Here is a 25,773-nt window from a genome sequence, read left to right on the forward strand (position 1 = left end):
CAGTGAACTCTGCTCCATTTACAGGGATTTTGGAGTTTTCCACACTTCGGAGAGCTGGCTCAGTTGCAAAATACTCTGCTCTGTGGAGCGGAGCAGAGTTTTTTTTCACACTCACGCTCGTCAACGTCAAGTTAGAAAGCGCAAGCAAGGAAAATCAACCTTCCAGAGAAATTTCTCAAAGCGGGTGTTCGGATTTCTCAAAGTGGTCGTGGATGGTCATGACTGCTCACATGGAAAAACCTCCTGTTTGCATTGAGAAAGCTGCCGCTCAAGTAGAAAATCCACTTGAGCAGTAGAAAATCAACGTGAACGAAATGACCCTAATGCACTCCGCTACTCGTGGAACTCCACCTAGCGTGGCAGGCATTTTTTAACTACTTTGCAGAGTTCCAGGCAGTAGAACTCTGCAAACTTCACCCAGGGTTAGCGGGAAAAAGAAAACTTCACCCTCGTGTACACCATAACTCAGTCATGAACACAACCAAAGGCCATGTGTAGCAAGGGGCCTGGTGTATGTGAGGGCATGTTTGGTAGCAGGCTCGGCCGCCAAACTTCACCACGCACGGCCTTTTTTAGTTAGGTTTACCCACTCACTACCATAGCAATTCAGCACTTATAGTTATACTTATAGTTATATTTAAGTAGCTTTAGGCCACAAGCTTTAGTTTCTTAACATAACTATAACTACATAATTTCTATGGCTTTATGTGGGTAAAACATGATCCTAACCTAACTAAAACATCCATGTAACGTTTGTTTTTTTCAGTGAACACACATTTATATAGCTGGGTATTTAGTTACATAGTCATCACTGCACAGTGAGAGTGTAACTATATTGTGTGTATTCAATAAGAGGGAGAGAGAAGGGGGCAATTTCCACTACTAAGGAGTGGGAGGTGCAGCCAAGTTATCAAAACAAGGAATGCTGTGCCATTCCTCAGAGGAAGGATGTACCAGTCGCACTATTGTTTGGATGCCGCTGGTCTCACTGAGATCGACAGTTGGGCATCCATTTTGTTGGATGTAATGCTCTCACACACCCTTGCAGGTGTCATGCCTCATCATCTGGGCTGCTCCTTGTTGGGTTGGTGGTGCAATACCCAACAGGCTCACCTCAAACAGGGGCACTTTACCGGAGTCCCGGACTCGGTGGCGTTGGTAGGTCAATTTGGCAGCACACACAGAAAAAACTCCAATACTTCATGGAAGCCCAAACCTGTTGTGCAGTCCGCCGGGTACTGTTGATGCCTGGGGAATATACATAATAAGTAGGTCCAGCTCATCACAGGTACATGGACACATTAAGCACTTTCTTTTTGTGACACTCTGAGTAGCCTACTGGATACTTATTTAGATCCTTTAGTGTAGACAGTTTCAACAACAATACATTTTTTAAGGTCCTGAAGAATCGCGAGTCATTGAACGCAAGCGCGAGAAACATGTTGACCGTTACAAACACACAATAACTGACACTTAAGTAGGAAACATTGTATTCCATCAAGTGCTGGTTATCACCCTTTTAATTAGGGCAGGAGACCCCCAGAATAAAACTTCACACTGGTACTCCCAGCCTTATTTTAAAACCCACTTTCACATCTACACACCTCTGGCCCCACAACCACACTTCACAAAACGGCAGTTGGATAAAAGATCTCCAGTAAAGTGTCCCTCTTTGAGGTGAGCCTGTTGGGTATTGCACTGCCGACCCAACAAGGAGCATCCCAGATTATGAAGCATGACACCTGAAAGGGTGTGTGAGACATTACATCCAACAAAATGGATGCCAAACTGTAGATTTCAGTGAGACCAGCGGCATCCAAACAATAGTGTGACTCGAGTGTAACTATATCCACAGTACGACTTTACTTGATTTAATTTCTTTTCTGTTGCCATACCGGAATATATGGCTCCCAATTTGGTGAGAGTCAGTTTTTGGGTTTGTGTACAGGTTCCTCATCAGCATGTGCACTACGGCTGATTGGGTATAGGGTTCCCATCATAGAGGAACTTTATACATTACCTACAGGCTGTCACCACTAGTTAGGGCCATGTTTTCATAGGGAAAGTATTTTTAGACTTTCCTGTAACTTTAGCACAGTTTGATGACTCTACACAAAAATTCCTGGAAGCAGGTGCCCGTTGATTCTTGACGTGCATGGAAAGCTTCTGGGCGATCTATCAAGTGACGTCCAAGAAAAAGGGGTTGTCAAAAAAAGTGTGTTTCCTATGTTTATTTCTATGTTTATTTCCATAGAGTGTTTACACACCTGCAGCCCAAACTACTAAACAGAATTACACCAATGTTGGCAGAAAAGTAGATTTTGTTCCACAGATCATGCTTTTTGTTTCGTGTAAATCTGTTCAGTGGTTACTGAGAAATGTAAGGAGATCCAAATTTGTTTATCTAGGACCGCTATGACTTAGTGAATAATGACAAGCTCATGCAGAGATCTGCAGAGCCCTCATTGGCTGCCAACCCTTCAAACAGGAATTGTTGCCAGCCATATTGGGATCAGCTTGAGACCCGGGGACCATGACCTCCCTAGAGCTGTAATTACAACAAATATGGGGGACTGTTTGGACATCCCCTAGGCTCCAGGGACCACCACTTCCCCAGGGCTTCCTTTTTTATTTTAGAAGAAGTGGGGCTATGCAGACACTTTTCTGATTCTTCCCTTGGCCCTTGGAACCACGAACTCCCCAGACAATGTTTAGAATAATGAGAGGGGGGCGCACGGTCTCGGGGGCCACCACTTCCCTGGCATGGCCCATGCACATGAAAGGAGGGGGACTGGGGGCCCCACTCCTGAAGCCGTACATGGACCTGGTTACCTCCACCCTCCCGGGGCCAGCTCCTGCTATTTCCTGGGTGCTCACCTCTGGGGCATAGCTGTTTACTTTTGCTTGGCTTAAGCTTTGACAGCTCCTGACAAGAAAAAAGCAAACAGCTCCCGCTTGCGGTAAATGGAGCTTTCTTCTCTTTCACTGCACACAGACATGGAAAAAGATGAAGCAATTGCTCTCACATGGAGGGAGCGGCATTACTAGCAGCTCCCTTTGAGCAAGAATAATGCCGGCTCCCACAGGAGAAAGAGCCACTCAGATGGCATACATTAGAAACAGTATCACTCATTAGTAGTACAAAAATATTAATAATTTAATTTATGTAGTAGCTTAGTATATATCTTTAACTCTCTGATACGTTTACAAAATACTTGCAGTCACTCAATGATGTCAGCAGTAATGTCATGTGAGATGTTATTAGTGATGGCGCTGACTATGTAATGAGTACTGTAATATGTGAGATCACAAGCAGTGTATTGAGGGGGCATACGTTATAGTTATCTGAGTAATTATAACTGCTAAATTTCAATGGTTTTGTATGGGTGAAGTCTGAGCCTAACTATTACGTCCATGTAGCCTTTTGTTTTTTCAGTGAATATATATAGATATATATGCAAAATATATAATTGTGGCGTAAAATGTGTCAGGGGTTGCTTTTGTTCGTTTCCGGCTGGCTTGGATGGTTTTTTACCAATCCAAAGCTGTAATACTGTGTCTGGAGTGGTAAAAGTATTTTGTCATATTAAAGCTCAGCATGGATAGCACTGTGCTAATCTTATGCTTAAAGACTTTGCTCTGGAAATGCAAAAGACTTTGTAATTTTCTATCTTGGCATGGAGGACATTGTGCTAATCCTATGCTTAAAAACTTTGATAGAAAAGCAGACATTTGCGGTAAGCAAATTTAGAGTGCTATTGGTGTTGTAAAGTGCTCTATATAGGCGCTGCTCTCCACCTAAACGTGGGAAGTACCCGGAGCAGTTTGCGTCTTTTTTGCATAGTTTAAGCTGCGCTCTATGCCTGACAGTGTATATACAGTTATATATATGGTACCCGGTCTTTTGGGTTGGGACCCCGTGGCCACGGTGCTAGTTAGGGTGAGGCACCAGTATGAAACGCAGACACAAAAATCAGCAAAGGGCTCAAGCAGACAATATATCAGGGAATGTTTGCCCATTTTGTAATGGCTTTTGAACCTGCTATAAACTGACACATTTTACATTGTTAAAAAATTATGTTTTATGTAAAATTGTGGCTTAAATTGTGCTCCTCTCCCCAACCAATAGTGTGAGTCAAATAAACTCTTTCTAGGGGCTAATAAAAAATCTATTGCAAGTCATAAGACTGCATATTTGTATAACATTTCACCAATATAACTTAAGTATATTGTTAACATAAAACAAATCAGTTTGATCATATACTGTCTTGCACATTTCCTCTTAAATATATTAAAGAAAACATCATTGCACACTACACCTAGGATAGCCATGTAGAATTATAGTCATATAAAAAAGAATAGCATGCCCCATACAAACAAATATATCTACATCAATGCGATAAAATAAATAGGCATCTCAGTTATCATGTGGACCAATGAATAAGACAAATACTGCCCCTGTGTGCAAATACCTCAAAAGGTGTCTAGTGATTCTGTGACTAGACCATACCACAATGAATTTGCCACCACATGAATAGAATTACAAATAAAAAATAAAGATGAAAATCAAAAAATTCTAAAAAAATATAATTAAGGATATGAATAATTCAAATCCCTTTAGGGTGCTACCCCATTGACACTTTCCATGCGGATCTAGCAGATCCCTGCTAGCAATGTCACTGTGTGCAATGATTTACTAACCGTGAAACAAATATTAGCAACTCTTATCAAGTTCTGAAAGGTATACACAAAGGAAACAGCATATCTACTTGCTCACTGTCTGAGCCCTGCATCTTCTGCACTAATATGGATATATAAGGAAATGTATATTGTACTTATACTAAAGATGTGAAAACAATCATTGTACAAGACATTGTACAAGTGCGCTTTTTTAATAACATTGGGTATCTTACGAGTTACTAATTGAGTTTTCACACTTTCAAAGCAAAAGTAGAAGTGTCAGTAAATTAGTCCCACTTGAAATATGTTTGGCTTATTATTTCAAAGAAGTTAGGCGGTATTCCACAACATGCTTGCTTGGTTTCAATGGTAGATATGCTTGCTCAGTTTGAGGAATTGAACTCTTGGAATGCATACTCAGATACCCTCAACTTCCACGAATTAGAAGGAGTTGGATTAAGCAGAGTAAGTGCACTGAAGGCACATGAAAAATGTTTTCTTGACCTTCAAGTAGGTACGGATGGAAGTCATTAGTATAGGTTCACTTGGCAAGTATACAGGATTAGTCAGGACTCTTATGAGGACAGAGGCATGAATGGGTATGAAAACGGTAGGGTAGATGTATGTTTATGGGGATACTGAATAGGTAGAAGGCAGATAGTAAAGGCTATACAGATAAACATGCCAACACTTCATCTTTACCTATGGATTTAAACCCATTGGCTCCAAATTTGCCACAATACTGAATTACTCCCTCACTCAACTAAGCAGATGATTCCAATCCCTAAAGAACACAGAAGGCAGCCTCCTCTCTCAACATCCCAACATGTGCACCCCCCCCACCAGAAACAACTTTGCTGACTCCCAATCCACAGCTCTTTTCAAACTCCTGAAACACACATTTAAAGTCTTACTGAGCACTCATCCAGAATACCTCAATACCGCCTTAGATTTCTGAAACCTTCCAGACACATTTGCTCAGCATATTCAGCACAAGAGAAAGGAGAACAGGTCTCTCCTAAATGGCTCCAAAAGTGCAGAATTACCTGCCTCTACACATAGTCACCATTTCTAAAATTGGCACATTCCACACAAAGTTGAACACCCACGACTGCTCCTGCATCGGCGACAAGATACTCTCTCAGGTGATAGTGCATGTTGGAATATTGTTTGTTTATCAGTGGGGTAAGTAGGTTCCTACCATTACTAATAAGGCCAACTGAGGACACCATCCGCCTGATGAACTCCATCCACTCAGGATCCCCCACAGACCCATGTCCTCACCACATCTTCAACAAAGCAGACTCCGTCATAGCACCGCACCTCTGAGATGTCATCAACTGCTCCTTCAACTCCGCCACCTTCCCGGAAAGCTGGAAACACGCTGAACTCACCGCCCTTCTGAAAAAACCCACAGCGGACCACACCGAACTCAAAAATTACCGCCCCATCTCGCTCCTTCCATTCCCGGCCAAAGTAATCGAGAAAGCTGTCAACAACCAGCTCGCCGCTTTCCTCGAAGCCAACAAATCCCTCGACTCCTCACAGTCCGGCTTCCGAGCAAAACACAGCACTGAAACCGCCCTCATCGCAGCAACAGACGACATTCGAACTCTACTGGACAATGGAGACACAGTCGCCCTCATCCTCCTCGACCTCTCTGCAGCCTTCGACACAGTCTGCCACAACACCCTTTTACAACGCCTCAGAAACATCGGAATACAAGGAAAAGCACTGGAATGGATCACCTCGTTCCTCTCCGGAAGAACCCAGAAAGTCCGCCTCCCACCATTCAAGTCAGAGGCCACTGAAGTCATCTGCGGCGTACCACAAGGATCTTCACTCAGCCCCACCCTTTTCAACGTATACATGAGCCCCCTCGCGGCCATCGCCCGCCAACACAACCTCAACATCATCTCTTACGCGGATGACACTCAACTGATCCTTTCTCTCACCAATGACCCCAGCACCGCCAAAACTAACCTACACGAAGGAATGAAAGAAGTTGCGGAATGGATGAAACACAGCCGTCTGAAACTGAACTCAGATAAAACAGAAGTCCTCATCTTAGGTACATCCCCCTCTGCATGGGACGACTCTTGGTGGCCGGAAGCCCTTGGAAAAGCACCCATCCCGACAGACCACGCACGGAACCTAGGCGTTATCCTGGACTCTTCACTCTCAATGAACAGACAAGTCAGCGCCGTATCCTCATCCTGCTTCAACATTCTCCGCATGCTCAAAAAAACATTTCGCTGGATCCCCACCGAAACCAGAAAAACAGTCACCCATGCTCTGGTCACGAGCCGACTGGACTACGGAAACACCCTCTACGCAGGTACTACCGCTAAACTCCAGAAGAAACTCCAACGAATCCAAAACGCCTCAGCCAGGATCATATTAGACATCCCGCGCAACGAACACATCTCTGGCCACCTGAAAGACCTCCACTGGCTACCCGTCAATAAGAGGATCACTTTCCGACTGCTAACCCACGCACACAAATCACTCTACGGCATCGGACCAGAATGCCTCAACTCACGACTGTCCTTCTACACCCCCTCCCGCCAACTACGCTCCTCCAGCCAAGCCCTCGCCACTGTACCTCGCATCATCAAGACCACCATGGGAGGCAGATCCTTCTCATACCTGGCTGCTAAAACATGGAACTCACTCCCCACTTACCTTCGCCTTACCCAGAACCACCTAGCATTCAGAAAGCAACTTAAAACGTGGATATTTGACAAGTAATCCTCCTCCCCTCCCTAAGCGCCTTGAGACCCTCTGGGTATGTAGTGCGCTATATAAATTCTCTGACTTGACTTGACAATCACAATATAAGGTCCAGGTCAAGGACTCAAAATATTTTTCCCTTGCATAACCCTTGGTATCTGGCTGCGAGACAGGCATGTAAAACTTTTACAAATAACAATAAATTAAATAAGTAAGACACAACCCACAATAAAAATCCACCACCAATCTATAAAGATAGGAATATTTTTACAATTAAAATGACACTGAAAAAATAAACCTCCAGTGTAAGGTACCTGAGATAAGAATTTTGATAGATTAAGCGCCTGTGTATGAAGGTATTTACCATATCTTAACGGACCGAATTGCAATTTCTGGCTGTTAGAAAATGCTAAAAAGCCTTTTGGTATGAAGAAAGTCCAAATAGCAGTCACAAATTGTAATTTTTACCTTGTATAAATCAAATTTTTAGAATCCCACTTTGGAAATCGTGAATAGGAATATCTTATTTGCAATTTCCTAAGCACACGTACAAAGCATTTCCTAATTGTGAAATAGCAATTTAGGTAATGCAATTAGCATAGTCTATGGTAACCATGTGCAATTTTAAAAAATGCATCCTAAAGGCATTTATAAAGTGCCATGTAGCGTGCACATGCACCAGTTTTTTTGGGGTGCATCAAGGAGGTCTTAGACCTGTAGGCGCGCTTGGTTTTACGTTTCCTAATTTGTGATTTCCTATTAGGATGGCTTAGCATTTCTTAAATAGCAATTTCCTAATAGCAATTTCTACTCTGTAGGATCGCTCTTTTTGTACATACCATTTTGCATTTAATAAATAGCAATTTCTTAGGAAATGCAAACTGGAAGTTTCGTACATCTGGCCCTAAATACCTTTTAGTGCATAAAACCTGAAAGTGCCAACTTTTGACATTTGGTCGCGCTAGACCGGGACAGGTGTCAAAACTTCATTCCAACCACAATGGATTGCAAGTTGGATACAATGAGCAGTAGATCATTATCTCACTATGTCAAGTGAGGCTCCTCTGCTGGCGGTGTTTCAAGTTGATGATTTTGGCTTGGTTCAGCATGAGGCCTCAGTGAAATACTGGAAGCATTGAGCTCCAGGGCTTTCAGAGGGACAACCCTGAAAGCCAGGTCGGGTCGACGTCGGCAGCTTGACTCTCGAAAATGGGTTGGTCAACTTATGGAGCTTTCCACCAAAATGTCTCTAAATTTCTCCAAAATTCTGGAACTTCTTCCAGAACAACTTTTTGGGCTTCCAAAATGTCCACAACAAAAATCCAAGCTTTCGAAAGCTCTAAGTTGCCCCTTGGGATGTTGGAACTTTATGTCCCACAATGCACCAGGCCGAACCCTAAAAGTCCTCTAGACTCTGTCCGGCTGTTTTTTTTAGGGAAGATTATCCAGGTGAAGCTGATTTAACCTGTTGCTTTCTGAGAGTCCACTACTTCAACTTTCAAGGCAAAGCAAAGTCCTTCGGGGGCTGAAGACCAAAGTGTGCATCAGGTGTAGTTCTTATGAATGCAGTACTTTCCTGTGCAGTTCAAGGGCCTAGCAGGGCATTCATTCTTCTTGTAGTTTTAATGCAGGTATCTGAGTTGTTGTGCAGCTCTCCCATATTTGTCCAATATTCGGAGATGACAATCGTGGGGCACCCCTGACCAATGGGGTACAGGGTGCCACCCAGAAGTATGACAGATTCCTCCAAAGTGTGGCACATTCTTGTCTTAAAAGGCACTATACTTGAAAATCAAAAATGGAGAAGCTCTCTCCTAGAGGTTAGAATTTGTCAAAGCCAATGCACTGGCATGACTAACTTTCCCTAACACTCCGCTTCCAGCCCCCCTGCTATTTCAATTACTAGGGTTTCTCTCTGGCTGGTGTTGCAGGTAGTGGGGATGAGCCTGAGTCCTGTCCCAAGTGTCATTCCCTTTTTGATGAGTAGTTTGGCTATCCAGCCCGCTTCGTACCTTCCCTCTGGAGCTGCAGATCTCTTCCAACCAGATATCCTTTGTATCTGGGCAGGCTACTTCACACCTCATCAGAACAGTTTGGCTAAGTCTATTAAAGGCTAGCCTTATAGAAGAGCCTGCTAGAAGGCTAGATTTAGCACAACAGAAAAACATGTTCTATAACTTCTTTCCTGTAAATGTTATAATAAATCTAACCCTGGCAAGTTGTTGGATAGATAAAAACTATGCATTTTAAACTTTGAAGCATGATCTTAGCTCATTTCTTACAATAGTTAGACTTTATTAAAGTTTAAATAAAGGGGAGAGGATGCGGGATAATGGTCAGAGGAAACAGCTGGCTGTTGCCCTTATCGGCTCCAGAATGGACTACTGTAATGCGCTGTATGCGGGCTTGAAAAAGAGCCTACTGCAGCGCTTACAGATAGTCCAGAATGCCGCTGCAAGGTTTGTTCTGGATCTTCCCAGGCGCACCTAGCCACAGCGGCTAGAAAGCTGCTACATTGGCTTCCTGTTGAGGCGCGGATCTACTTTAAGACCGTATGCTTGACATACAGGGCTTTGGCCAGAAATAGCCCCACCGGTCTAGGATCTATCCTGTCCCGCTATTCTCCCGCTAGGAATCTACGGTCCTCCGGCAGACTCCTGCTATCGGCCCCCCGTTTCAGGAGAGTGAAATGGGGTGGCAGGGCCTTCTCCACCTTGGCGCCCAAGTGGTGCAATGCTTTTTATCTTCGGGTTATTGTTTGCGCGTTATAAATTTTATTCATTCATTCATTCATTCAGAGCTGTCAACTTTGGATCTTGGGAACCAGGTATGAGTCTCGGCGTCAGGTCAATATCATGTGATTCTGTGTAAATCACATAATCTCCTGTTGCCTACCAAAAGTGAAAGTGTCATTGTGTAATGTATCTAGTATTCATGTAAAGCACTCCAATAACTACGGGTCGGGTTTGTGCTATAGTAGAGTGATAATCAGCCCAAAAAAATTGTGAGCACGGTCAAGGCTGGGCAGGTGTGCTTTCTCCCCATATCTGCCACAGAAAATTAGCTGTAATCCTTGATGGAGATCTTTGTATCCATGAGTTTCTAGAGGGCAATCCCCATGTAGTTCCTGTGACCAGGAGGCTGCTTTCCCCTCATGTGCTGCTCTGATCGGTTATGCTGGCGAAGAAGACAGCATCACCTTCAGCTGCTTATATGGCAATGGGAGGGTAATCGCCCACATAATGGTGGGCAGGAGCAATTGTGCATCTGTTCGCGCTTCTGTTCACGACAGAGATGGACTGCGAGATCTAACAGTCTTCCCTGGTATTTTAAATAAGATATCTATGGGTTCACCTCTCTCGGAAGCACATGGCGCCATTCTGTTATGTGTATCGCTGCCAAAGATCACTTTCTCCATGTAGATAAATATAATCTCTCATACATCCCTTCCTGCCGGGATTGGGGAATTATGACGATTTATGATGACGTGAAACACACATCTTTTCACACCATAGAGGGTTTAGCACTGTTTTCATGCCACAGGTGGGCACGTGGGTCTCTTTTCCTGTGATGAAAGGCACCTGCATCTGTTTTTGTGCCATAAATGGGCATGCACATCCCTTTTCCTGTGGTTATGGCCACCTGCATCAGTTCATGCCAACCCTGGGCACATATATCACTTTTCCTGTGACTGAGGGGTGCCTACATCTGTTTTCATGCCAAATTTGGGCACACACATCCGGTGCTTTAAATGGAAACATAGAAGTGCTGGCACTCACTCTACATATTATCTGTTTTCCTCCGAGATGTACGTTATTAATTTCATATAGGACACATGCATGCAATTTCCTTTCATTAAAGAGCACGCATCTCTCCTCACGCTAAAGGAGCACATACATTACGTCTTTCCATAGGAAGATACTTGCAGCCTTTCTTTTGGTTTGGTTCACTTAACCATGCTCTATTAACGTGATTGGCCACAGGCAGCTGACGTGATGTGAAGCTGGAGCTTCCCTCCTATGCATAACCACCGTTGCAAACCATCCATGAGCAGTTATGTTATGTTATATAAAAGCTTATAAACTGCTCGAATGCCGAAGCGTCTTGGCGCTGGGGGGTGTGAAGGAGGCTGAGCGTGGGGAAGGACCAGACACTAACCGGCCTTAAACAGCCGAGATTTTAGGATTTTCCTGAACAATAGAAGGTTTGGCTGCAGTCTCAGGGCAACTGGTAGTTTGTTCCACAGTTGGGCCGCACAACAGGAAAATAGGTGGCCCCCCCATCTGGCTCGCCTGTACCTGGGTACTCAGATCAGGCCGTGATTAGCCGAGCGTAAGTCGCGCGAAGGCATGTAAGGCCTGAGCCTGTTCTGGCAGTCGTCTGCACCTCCCCCGTACCGTGCTTTATGCACCAAGCAGAGTGCTTTGAACTCAATTCTCTGGAGGACAGTGAGCCAGTGTAATTCTCTCCTGCCCAGAGTGGTGGGATGGCGGTTTGAAAGCTTTAGAATCAATCGAACTGCAGCATTCTGCAGAGATTGAAGTTTGCTGATTTTGTACCTATCAATGCCCAGGATCATCGCGTTGCAGTAGTCCACTCTGGACATAAAAAGGGCCGCCGTGAGTGTGTTTTGAAGTGCCATGGGAATGAAAGGGAAGATTTTCCTCAGGGTCTTAAGTAAGAAAAAACAGGCTGATGTTAGACTGTTCACCTGAGCTGACATATTAAGTTTGTCATCGAAGATAACTCCCAAATTCCTCACTTTCTTTACAGGTAAGGGACATTCCCTGGCTTCCGGTGGCCACCAATGATTGCCCCACATCGGCGGTCCATTCCCAAATTCAATCCCTTCTGTCTTGTCCGTATTAATTTTTAAGAAGCTCCAGCTCATCCACTCCATGACGTCTGTCAAACAAGCATGAAATCCTTTCGCTGTTAGCTCAGGCTTATCTGAGACGGAAATCACCAGCTGTGAGTCATCAGCATACGACACAAGAGTGAAGCCATGCTTCCTTACTAGCCTGGCCAATGGTCTCACATAGACGTTACACAGTGTTGGCGACAAAGCTGAGCCCTGCGGAACACCGCAGGGTAGATTAGAACAGTCACCGCTCTTTTCCTGTGTGATATGAACATGCAGCATCCCTTCTGAGAGGCTTGAGGGCATTGTGGCGCATGCGCACAGTCTTCTAACACATGCACGCATGGCCCTCCTGGCGCGAGGTGGCATGCAGATAATGCTATGATACAGATGTGGCTCGTGCCAAGAGGCATGTGAACTCGCAAAGAAGCCCCCCCCCCGAAATCTCCACGAGCACACAAAATTCTACGTGTTTGCAGAGATTTTTTGCCTTTTGCGGAATTTTGCGAAAGGCAACTTCGTAAATTCCGCCCACCCCTAGAATGGACTCGAGTTACATCAGTTGTCTGAAAGTGCAGGTTATGTTGTCTTGCCCGCCTTTCCCTGTATAAGGGTGCACAGAGCCATGCCCACACACATCTCTCAGGGCCACAGGGCAGGTGGGGGCTGCTTGTGCTGCTTCCCTTTGAATTGGGAGCAGCACCACCCAGCAGCACAAGAGCAGTATGTCTCTTGTGGTGCAATGGCACCGCACAAGGAATTAGTTTCTGCTTTATGGCAGGCAGAAGGAGCACTTCAAGCATGAGTTCCACACTTGCAGCCTGACATCACGTGTCGTTTGGGATGGCGGGTTGAGTCAACCGAGGGGGTGGCATCCTTTCATTCTTTCATCCATTATTCAGTCTTTTGCCATTCATTCTGTCCTTCTATCTGTGTGCCCATCCATTTCCAAACCTATCCATCATTTCACTCTTCCATCCATCTCTCCACCGTTTCACCCATCCATCCTTTCACTCATCCCTTCACACTTCTACCCATCCATCCAACCATTTACCCTTTCACCCATCCATCCATTCACCCAGTCACTCATCTGTCCATTTGTCCATCCATTCACCATTCCACTCATCCATCCATACTTTCTCCCAGCTCTTCACCCTCCATTTCACTCATCTATGCATTCTTTCCCTGATTCATCCTTCTTTTCACTCAATCATACACACATTATCCCATCCATCCTGTCAATCATCCATCCATACTTTCACTCAACCATCCATCATCTCCTTCTCTCCATCCCCCTTCACTTAGCCATCCCTTCACCCACCCCTCCAGTCATCTACTCAAGAATCCATCTATTATCCTTATCACTCATCCATCCTTTCACTCATCCATCCATCCTTTCACTCATCCATCCATCCATCCTTTTGCCCATCTGCCCTCCCTTTCACTTACTCATCCATTCTTACATACACCCTTTCACTCATCCGTTCATCCATTCACACTTTCACTTATCAATTCATCAATCCATCTATCCTTTCACTAATCCATCCACTCTTTCACTCATTCATCCATCCTTTTACCCATCCAGCCACAGTTTTACCCATACATCAGCCATTCCACCCATACATCCACCATTCCACCCTTTCATCTATTAATTTACCTCATCCATCCTTCCAGTCACTCATCCATCCATCCTCTCATTATCCATCCATTAACCCTTTCACTCACCCATTCATCCTTTCACTAAGTCATTCACCCATTCCCTCACTTACTTACTCACCCGCCTTTTCAAATTAATTATGAGCTGAGCCTTAGTCTGCAGAATTGTGCAGTGAGCAGCCTTTACAACGCGGGCATTACCACGCACTGCCATTACTACGCTGCTTTTACAACGACTTGCGCTGGAGGGCGCTGTTGGATAGGGAATAGTTTAATTTTCTATTACAACACCTTCCCTACTGTAACGTGGGCTGGAGTTGGAATAGAAAATTAAACTATTCCACTATCCACCGCTTACAGCGTAAGTCGTTGTAACGACTTGCGTTATAAAAACAGCATTGTAATGGCACGCGTGGTAATCGCCCGCGTTGTAGTGTCATACAACCAGACAGAAGGGGCCCATCAAGAACTTCACCCTTGCTATAGTTCATAAAGCAAGTGGTAAGGCGGGAGGGTTCACTGTGCCCCTGAACATAGGCAATATGAAAACTTGGAAGTCATGAGTCATGCATGATGCACAGTGCCAGGACATGAGGCGACTGTGACGTGGTGTTGTTTCCAGGGCTTTAAGTGGGTTGAAAAAACTTGGGGGTCTCTCCATATGGCATGTCCAATGTAATTAAAGGTGTGACCTGAAATACATAAGCTAGAAATCTGTGCTTAGCATAGTGTGCTGCCCAACTGGTATGCTGCGGGGGAACAGCGTTTACAACGCAACTTTTACCACGCAGGACCTTTACGACGCAAATTTTACAACGCACGTCGTTACAACGACGTGCGCTGGGGGGCGCTGTAGGATAGGGAATAGTTTAATTTACTATCCAAACCTTCCCTACTATCCACGGGGACTGGAATTGGAATAGTAAATTTAACTATTCACTATACAGCGCCCCCCAACGAAAGTCGTTGTAACGACTTGCGTTGTAAAACATACGTCCATGCTGCGAATTCTGTTATTGCATCCAGATGTATAATACATTACACCTACAACAAGCCAGGACTAATGGCTTTCCCAATGGTTATTAGTTGCATAAAATAAAAAAGCAGCAACTATGCCTTTATTGAATACAATATTAAAATACTTCAGTTAAAAATTGATGAGACTGTGAAAGAACTCTAACCCTTTCTTTTGAAATTCTTTCGCTGGCTTATTTTCATGAACTGAATTCTGTACATTTCTTCCATTTGATGAGGTGCAACATTTTTCTTTAATACTGTTGAAACAGAATGCCTTGCCCTAGACCAAGGCAGGAGTAGGTCCACCAAATGCAGTAACAGCCCAGACTGGCCCTTCGTCATTCTGTATATGACAATCAGCCAGGATACAGAATGACAACGGGCGGTTGGGGCTGCTCTTGTGCTCAGAGGAAGAGTACGAGGCGGCTCCATCAGGGAGCTGAGGCTTCTCACAGGGGAACATTGCTGCTCCCTGCAATGCCGAAAATTATGGAAAAATGGCGGCCGTAAAAGAGATCATCACGGGCAACGGTTGTCATATTAAAATCACGGATGGTCCGTGAAAGTTATGGATGGGTGGTCATCCTAACCATGATACTTCACAGTTACATCAGGTTCCACATGGATTCATCGTGCTACTTTTAAACACTGGTATAATAATTGCGATTGGATTGGAAAATATAATTGATCAGTTGAAATCAAGTAATAATATTTTCCTTGAAACTAGGATAGAGTTTTTATTTTGTGTTGCTCTCTATTCTTTTGTTTTGTTCATGGAATACTCAAACTCAGGATGTTACATTTTTCACACCAATTATTTGAATACATGATTGCCTTGCTTAAGTGGTAATCAAGCAATCGCGAAACACATGTTCAATCCATTGAAAGAATCCAGCAAGAAAAACTGATGATTTTGGAAGACATTTTCTTTGTGTTATTGAATCATAATGTGTATGAATTAATATCAACCAATGTTTCGTGGAGATTTGTGATTTAAATACACATAGGAACACATCAGCACAGTGCTTTATAGGTACACGAAATTGATGTCAAAAGAAATCACAGCAATAGTTGTCACATTTTGTCTTATTGTCTTGCCCGTCTTCTCTTTTGACTGTGACCCAAAACCTGAACACTATCAAAGTTACCCAAGAAGTAAACATTCTTTAACATTGGCCATTTTGTATAATGCAAAGAAGTCACAGACAATCGCCAGTAGCTTCTGATTTTCATTATAGATCCCATTTTTAAGTCCACCCTTTATATAACCTGGTATTAAAGTGCTTTTTGGTTAAAAATGCATTACTGACTAATATATGAACTGTTATCTATGGTATTACCCATCAGTCTGAGTCTCTAAAGCCCTCTGGGCCTTATTTACAAGAAAGTGCCGCAGCTAGGCACCGTAAGTCTTTTGGCTGTGTCATGCAAATCCAGCAAGAGCCAATTGTGACATTTAGTGTGTTTTAGGATAAAAGTGATACATGCTTTTTTTGCTCTTGTAATGAATTAGCTTTTTTCATGAAAATAATTTTGATCATTGAAATGGTTTAATATATTGCAAAATTGTTGCACTGCAATTTGTATTGTTTGTTGGGTGTAATATTGATGTTATTCTTTTGGATATTTTCGTAATGTGTTTTGTGTCAGTTGTTGATTGAGTAAGACTGTCAGTAATCTTTTGTATTGTGTATTCTCTTTCTGCCATTTGAAATAATTTTTGTATGAAATGACATGACTAAAAGGTATAAATAAATATACCGGACCAGATTTAATGAAATTGTTTATTTGGTCCCCAATTATAAATAAACTGAGAAGGGGCAATTTTCTGTTTGTTAGATTGTAGCTATGGGGCAGCAAAAGCGCCTCCGGTGCATCACAAAAAGTGATGCACCAGTGGTGCAAGGGGCTTATAAATATGCCCCTCTATGTCCAGGAATAATCAATGGCGACTCAACAATAAAACCCCTAGAGAGCAAAGTGCTTAAAGGGAGTCCTGGTTCATTCAACTGGAGTGCAATCGCATTGCGACTCTGAGACAGCAATGGTAAACAACTATATCCACACAAGGTAAGGTCCAGAAATCCTAACCCTTACTTGCCAGAACACTGGTAGATGACCTCACACTTCGCATCAAGCTCAACTATATAACCAGTAACATTTTGACCAACATGACATGAACTCTTTGACTCATTTTTCCCAAATCAATCCTTTGAAGAAAACCCATCTATTATGGAATAATCCCATAGAATAACTGTACAGTCCCATTTTTACAGGTGATATTCTGCAAGGAAGTCACAATTCTGTGGTGTGTAATACTTACATTTACAACCTTTGCTGAACAGGCTGCAAATGGGAGCAGGGACCTGTGTGGGCGAGTGATGGATGGAACGTGTGTTTTAGGGTGGGGGAGGGCATGGCCTGGCAGGGGAAGCATTGCACGCTCACTCATGCTTTAAAAGGAAATCGGGCGCTTCTTGGGGACAAGGTCTGACTGCACTTTCAACCCTGTTCCAAACAATTAACCATCTGGATTTCCCAAATGGCAAATCGAGTTGATTGCAGTGTTTTTCCCTAAAAAGGCCAACACCTGATCTGACCTGGTGTAAAGTTGGACGGCAGCTTGCATCACAAAAGGGAGTCCAGCCCAGGGCGTCATCGGAAGGGCAACAGATGCCATGGAGCCACTCATCATGCAGGCCGGACACCCAAGAGGGCCACAACACCCACCCGGCATGTTCTTGTTTCGGAAACGAATGCTTAGATTCTCATGTTAATTGTGGTATGCTGTTTCTTTCTCAGGTTTTGTATTGCAGGTGGACAAACATTCATTAGTGAAGAATAGGGCTATTGTTCATCTAGATAATTGAGGAGCAATAGAAGTTACAGTTAGCATGGCCTGGAGATGATAAGGTGGAAAGAGTTGCTTTCACATGACAGAAGAGGAAAGAATCAAGGACACATTGTTGCGAGAGGCATACATGGAGAATTCAGTGGAAACGTTTCGGCATCATGGAAATATTTGTGTTTGTACCTGCTGTGGATTGTGTGAGAGAAGGGCATTATGGGACATTTACCAGCTGACATTTTGAATATTTGATGTCTTGAGTAGAGGGACAGATGTCCATTCCTACTTTGCCTCTTGGACAGAGAGCACCTGAGAGCTGGTGTGTTCTTTTCATTCCAGTAGCGACTTCAAGCTGCTTGACCCATCTAATGGCGAAGAGACTTCTTCGGAAGACTCCATCACTGACACCTTTTTTTGTATTTCAAAGTTTGCCCAAACGCAAGACTAGGGTTGATACTTTTAACGATAATGTAGGGACAGAGTTACTAATGCTTTTCTCGCATGAAGCATCGTTGCGGGGAAACCGAGGGGCATATTACCTAGCAATAGCGATAATTATCGCTATTGCTTGGTTAGAGACAAAAATTTACCGATGAGCTGCGGCGATTTTTACCGCAAATAAACATTGGTATTACCAAGGTTTATCGCAAATGCGATAAAAATCGCCGCAATACATGAATATCGCTGAAAAGTCAGCGATATTCATGCATTACCGAGCTAATGCTCTTAGCCATGTTATCCACCTCCCATTGGATAACATGGCTAAGAACTGCTCAGGGCAGGTGTTAGCTTTTGGAGATATTCGCGCTTAGCGTGAATATCTCCAAAAGTTGGTAATAGGAGATAGCGATGTTAGCGACTGTTTTCAGTCTCTAACATCTTGGCACGCCCACTTTGCATATCCTTAGTGATAAATATCACTGGCATGCAAAGTGGGGCCCAAGATGGTCGCTATCTCCTACTAGCTGTCGCTAACTGGTGTTAGCGACAGCTAGGTAATAGGGAGATAATTTTATCTCCGCTTTCTTGGCTTTTAAAGCCAAAAAAGAGGAGATAAACCCCCTTGATAATATGCCCCCTAGACTCTTGCTTTCTGGTTACCTGCATATTGATTATCAAACGTATTGTCCTTTTCATGCTTCTTCGTGTAAATCTATTTTGACGCTTCGGGTTCCTGTTGTTTCCTTTGTATTTCTATACCCGCATGCTGAGAGGGGTATATGTGCAGCTATTGTGTGCGTTGTAATACTTTTTGACTAACCTTCATTTGGATGTCGAACTGAGTCATTGTGTGTCTCCACTTTGCACGTCAATGCTGCTTAAAAGAACCATTGAAGATTGCCATCAGAGGGTTTTGAACAAATGAGCCCAGGCCCTTCCAAGCCATTAGGTTAGACGTTTTCCATTGTGGACCCAACCAAAGATCCACCATCAGTAATCCAGCCGGTCCCTTCACTCTAAACAGAGAGTGGGCGAGCCCAAACCTGGCAGGAGAGGGAAACTGCCAATTTCTAGACGTCCTCCCATTCTGTCAAATTTGAAATGACCTTCTAAGCCTGTAATAGTCACATGTAGTCTGAACCTGCTACCCTCCATCACCAGGGGCGGCCTTAGGCATGTGCACGCTGTGCACCTGCACAGGGCCGCCAAACCCCAGGGGCCGCCACGCCAATATATATCCTTAATAAAATAATCCTCTGAGGATGGATACATATTTGCGCAGCGGCCCTTGGCAGGGATTTGGCAGCCTCCGGCTCTGTTCCACTTCAAAACACCCTGACCCCCCCCACACCCCCCCCCCCTCTTCACTGGCCTCCGCGCTCCACCCTGCCCGGACCCCTTTTCCGGGTCCCCCTACCTACGCTCCCTGCCCAGGGCCGCCATAAGCCTGGAGCCGCCCCTGCCATCACCCAGTCTGTTGCTCATGAAACTGTCTAGTACGTTATTGTGAAAGGAGTTTTAAAGTCATGACAACTTTACTTACAGCCCGTAGTAGCAGTGCGCTGCAGATAGTACCCAATTATTGGTGATGATAGTCCCTCCACAAATGTGCTGTCCATACACCTGCACACTGGCCTGCCATGGCCACGCCCCGTTCACGGCATCCTGTCCGTTCACAATACGGTTGGAAACCACTGGTCTCCCACACTCTAGAGGAAAGAAACCAGAGATTCGAGTTACTTAACTTTACAGCTCTAGCTCTAATAATCACAATGCCTGTTAACAGGGTGCGTGCGAAATGTGTATAATTTACTTTTGAGTAACTGTGCGACATTTCAGGAAAATTGCACTGAAATATGTGTAATAATGTAAATGTGTGATTTAGCGCTATATTTTATAGCAAAATGTGTCCTTGCGTCCATTTTTTTTTGATGGGAGGAGGCGTCACACAAATCACAACTGCCATAAGCAACAGCCACCACGCGCCTTTTGGTTTTTCATACTTCCCCTGCTCCATTTTTTTATAGGACGTTGATGCAATTGCGCAAGTTGTGTAATTGTGTAATTCCAGGCCTTTCATGTAACTGAATTATGAAAACCTTCTGAAATTACGCAAGATTACGCCAGTGAAATTACAATTTTACCCTGGCAAAAGTTAAAACAGGATTTGCCTCTTCTGTCCCATAAGGAGCATACACATTTACGAACAGGAATGCAATAATTCTCTTGACATTGAGCTGCGTAGTACGCCTAGAGTAAATGCATCTGATCTACTGATCAAATAATTTGAATAATGGAAGCAATTATAACAGATGGGGAGCATGATTCTCACAGAGATTCAGCTCCCCATAATGTTGGCGAATCTGGCATTACTGTGCACTGTCACTTACGAATGCAGCAGTTACAAAATGGCGCCGCAGTGTCTAATTCTAGCAGGTGCAGCAATTACAAGCGGGATATTCGCAAGATTCTTAATTGAGAGCAATTCTTTTGCACACCATGTTGTCTTAGTAAAAAACAAAAACCTACCGACGGAGGTCTTAACAATGACAAATCAGAATACAACAAATCTTTGAAATCAGAGCACCACTAAAAACTGTCTGATTAAATGTTGTGAAATGATGAAAGATGTAACATTATAAGTATAGCCATCCCGGAGGGTTATACCCTAGTACGGCTAGATAGACCCAAAGGTAGAGGTGGAGGAATAGCCATTGTTGTGAGAGAGGGCTTATGTTGTCTTCTGGAGCAGATTGAGATTACAGATAGTGAGGCGGGCGCGTTCTCCATCCAAGTCAACGGGAGATACACTGTTAAGGGCCTCCTGATATATAGGCCACCGGGCCCTTCAACCAGATTTACAGAAAGTCTGATTGAAAGTGCCACAGAGGTAGCCCTACGCACAGATAAGTTCTTGGTGCTGGGTGACCTCAATATACACTTGGATGACCCCACTGATAGGGGAGCAGGGGACCTTCGCAAGGAGCTGAGGGCCCTTCAGCTCGAGCTGGTAGGTGAATCCCCTACCCATCAACGGGGCCACCTGCTGGACCCTATTTTTGCCAACTGGGGGCAAGTGGAAGCTCTAGCCCCCGTACCCATCCCTTGGTCGGATCATTTCCTGACGCCCTTTTCGATCTCCATTCCGGGAGCTAAAGTATTAGAAAAAGTGGCACTTCATCGTCCTGGACGGAGATGGGCCAATTTTTCTCTCGCCAGGTTCAATGAAGCTCTTATGGTGGGGGATGAACTAAGGGGAACGGATGTGGAAACTGTTAATGATAGTTTGGACCAACGCATTCTAGTCGCCCTAGACCAAGTAGCCCCGCTTGCCCAGATTAAAACAGGGGGACGCGCACTGAAAAATGCACCTTGGTTTAGTGAAGAAGTCCGTATGGCCAAATCCAAGTGTAAACGGGCAGAAAGGCGCTGGAGAATTGATTTCGCCACACAAGCTAGATTGGACTATGTTTCTAGCAGGCGATATTACCATGGACTAATCAAAAAAGCCAAAAAAATCTACTATGGTACTAGGATTGGGGAAGCCGAAAATTCCTCGAAAGAATTGTTTCTAATATACAAATCCCTCTCAGTGGGAAAGCCTGCAGCAGTCCCAGAGGAACTCTGTACAGTTGACCATTGCAACCGAGTAGCGGAATTTTTTTCCAACAAAGTCGCTACTATATACTCAACCTTCCCCAGTAGGGTTGATATGGACCCCGAGGTGGTAGAGGTATCTAAGGCATGTGATGAACGACGGGTGCTAGCGACATTCGTAACCCCACCCACTGAAAAACTCGTTCAGATCTGTGGGTCAATTAAATCAGGCTCCCCTCGTGATCCCACCACTCCTGGACGCCTGATGGGCAGTTTGCATGTCTTGGAGCCTCATATCCGTCGTCTTCTGGATCTCTCATTCGAGACTCATACTGTCCCGGATGCTTGGAAACGAGCGGTGGTTCTCCCCCTTCAAAAAAAGCCCAATGTTAGCTATGATAGGCTAGACAATCTTCGCCCCATCTCCCTCCTGCCATATATGGCGAAGATTGCCGAAAAAACCGTGAACCTCCAGCTAATGGGTTTTGTCGAAGAAGCCTCTCTACTCCATGACTCTCAATTTGGCTTCCGCCCCTGCCATTCGACGGAGTCAGCATTGCTCATGGCAGTGGAAGCTCTGCGACAGGGAGTGGATGAGGGCCAAACCATGGCCCTGATCCTCTTGGACCTAAGCGCAGCATTCGACACTGTAGCTCACTCCACCCTGCTACAGTGTCTGAATGATGGAGGGGTGGTAGGAGCTGCGCTTGGATGGATCCGGTCCTTCTTGACAGGCAGGTGTTTCCAAGTTCGCCAGGGAGAGTGTTACTCTAGGGAGATTGGGTTGGGCCAGGGAGTGCCGCAGGGCTCATCCCTGAGCCCTACCCTGTTCAATCTTTATGTCTCCCCGCTGGCGACCATTGTTGAAGGCCACGGACTACGTCTTGTGTCCTATGCTGACGACACTCAGCTGGTGGTATCCCTCTCACGCGCACCTGGTCTAATGGCGGACAAGTTCAGAGTCTGCATGCAAGAACTGGCAGCCTGGATGTCCGCCAACTGCCTAAAACTTAATGGCAGCAAGACCGAGGTGCTCGTGGTGGGGGGGGGTCCACCTGTCTGGTCGTCGGCATGGTGGCCACCCTGCCTGGGAGAGGTACCTGCTCCATGTCATGAAGCAAAGAATCTGGGTGTATGGCTAGATGAGGATCTTGCTTTTGACTCCCAGGTTAGTCGAGTGGTGGGGACATGCTTCGGCATTCTAAAAACCATGAGGAAGATCCTGGATTTCCTACCCATTGATGCTCGACGGACGCTGGTGCATGCGTTAGTTACATCTCGCATGGACTATAGCAATCTGCTGTATCTGGGGGCAACGGAAAAGGTTTTAAACCGCCTCCAGGTGTTGCAGAATGCTACCGCCCGCCTTGTTTTGAGGCTTCCTAGAAGATCCCCCTCCAGGGCAGCGCTCCAGGAGTTGCACTGGCTTCCGGTTAGGAGTAGGGTGGAAATCAGGGCTTTGGCCACATGCCACCGCATTCTGAGAGGGAAAGCCCCTGCCCCATTACAAAGTCTGGTCACCTGGTGTGAGCCCACCAGGAGCCTGCGCTCGTCTTGCACAGGTCTTCTGAAAATCCCCAAAATAAAGAAAACACGAATGGGGGGTAGATCAATCAGATACCTGGCCGCTAAGCGGTGGAATGATCTGCCGATGGAACTACGCATGGAGTTTTCGGAAACCCTGTTCAGGCGAAAACTTAAGACCTATCTCTTCAGACGCTAATTACTGTTGACTGCTCACGGACACCCTACCTACCACAGCGCGGGGACACGCCTTGGGCGTAAACCAGGCGCTTTACAAAACTCCCTAATAATAATAATAATAATAACACTTCTTAGAAAAAGTACATTTACTAAATTGTTGATCTAAAGACATTAATGACAAGACAATTGTGTTCATGTTACTTCATTATCATATATTTGTAAATTTCTGTCCTGTTGGTGTTTGCAGTGGATGGCACTGAATTTCTTGTGGAGGGTCTGCTCAGTTCAACTGTCCTCATGTGGCGCATGCGCACTAGATATCTATGACTATATCATGAATGTAGTTGGGTTTATACTGCAGGTACAATTTATTTTATCTCCTGTGATCGCAATACCTCATTCTAAGATGGGACATATTTCCATGCAGCATTGGGTTTCTTGGCAGCACCTTAACATGGGAAGTGTTGCTACTTTTTGAAACCCCAAGAGAATTAGTCAGTGGCGTAGCAAGGGGAGGGTCAGGGTGGGGTGGTCCGCCCCTGATACATGCGTTTTAGGGGCAAACAAAGGGACAGCCTGCACCCCTCCGCTCTTACATTCACGCACCGCGGGAGGCAAACAAAGGGACCGCCCCTGGTGGCAAAAGGGCTAGCTACGCCACTGAAATTACTTTCATTGTCTCGGTATCGCCAGAGCAGTGCAGGCTGTATCCTTGGAAAAAAAACATTTGCTTAGGAAGAGGCATGTCCCACAGAGCGGTTCTGGGGAGGCGGCTTCCTAAGTGCAGTCGAAGGTGGAACCAGTCCATGATATGGAACTTCTTCAGGAAATAATTAATAAGGCAGTAGAAGCTGCTTTTGCGGCTCGTGAATTGAGGAACGCTGCAGCCAAAGTACTCACGGTATCTGTTTCCCAGGACATAGACTCTAATCATGCTGAGGAGGAACAGCAGGGGGTACGTAAGGCCAGGGCACTGAGCTAAAGGAAGTGGCAGCCCATTTGAGGGAAAGTCTTTCTTATCCAGAGGCCGCAGTTCTGGTGGAGGGCAATGACTTCTTCTACCAGTAAATAATAAAGGAACCGGACTCCTTGCCTACACAAAAGGCCATTGGAAGATTACTGTCCCGGTAATGGCCAAACATTGGGAAGACCAATCTTCCAAGTCTCTTGCCAAAGAGAAAGCATCTATAACAGATCCTTTCATCCATTACAACTGATTCCTTGATAGGTGGACTAGCATCAAGGGGAAGTATTATTTTGGAAGATGCAGCTCCCCATTAGACCAATGATAACAAGGTGGAGGGATCAATAAAGAGAGCTTATACTCTCTTCCTCAGGTGCATGCACAACTTACATGATCCAACCACTCCTTCAGGACTTCTATGCACTCGCTGAAGAATATAACTAGAAAAATGGTACTTTCAATTCGTCACTAACGAAGCAGCAAAAGGAAGATGTATTTCTAACATCACATTTGACTGGATCTTCTATCCAGTCAGGCAGACAATTCACAGAAGACACTGGTCATCTCCCTTTTTTCTGAGTGAAACATTTTGGTCCATATTTGGAGGAACTTGTAAAGAAATCCATTAAGAATTGAATATTAACAACCCCGATGTGCCCTCCTTCAAGGGCTAGAGAGTTTGGTTATCAAAGAGTTTTCAGTCAGAGGTTTCAACCAGCCCTTTCAAGGCAGGTGAGGAGACCATGGCACTCCCTACTGAAATAAATCGTGGCAGCAGCCAGCTATTCCACCAATCAGCCTGGCATCCTCCAAGTCTTGACTTTCCGGATGCATTGGGGAGGGGGGGTAAAGGCTTTCTTCACAGCCTAGCAATCGGATGTATTGGATGTTTGTGTGTTAAGACTAATGAAGAATGGCTACTCAATAGACCTTATGGATTTTTCAAACAATTTTTATTATTCAGACCCAACCTCCCTGCAATCGAGCCAAACTTCAAGATTTAATAAGGCAAAAGAGTTCAAGATCTTCTCAAAAAGAGTGCAGTAATTTCAGTGCCCATGCATGAAACAGGTCAGGGAGGTTACCTTTTGATGTTGTTGGTGCAGAAAAACTTGAAAAATGTAACATTCCTCATTCTGTATCAATAATTCTAAATGGCGAGTCTTCAGAACATTATTCCTCTGATGTCTCCTGGCATGTTCATACCCTCTATTGACCTTTTAGATGCCTATCGCCATATTCCCATGAATCCAGTCTCTGAGAGATTCCTGA

The 25,773-nt window shown here is 44.7% G+C and overlaps 1 protein-coding gene across 1 annotated transcript in view; it reads right to left on the minus strand.

Moving 5' to 3' along the window:
* LOC147703609 (serine protease 33-like) overlaps positions 1-25,773 on the minus strand; it is a 134,683-nt gene that overhangs the window by 98,592 nt on the left and 10,318 nt on the right. The window contains exon 2 of the mRNA XM_086931946.1: positions 19,780-19,945. Coding sequence (XP_086788072.1) covers positions 19,780-19,945 — 166 coding nt within the window. The remainder of the gene's footprint in view (positions 1-19,779; positions 19,946-25,773) is intronic.

This window comes from Lissotriton vulgaris, chromosome 7 (assembly GCF_964263255.1).
Source record: "Lissotriton vulgaris chromosome 7, aLisVul1.2, whole genome shotgun sequence".
Lineage (NCBI taxonomy): Eukaryota > Metazoa > Chordata > Amphibia > Caudata > Salamandridae > Lissotriton > Lissotriton vulgaris.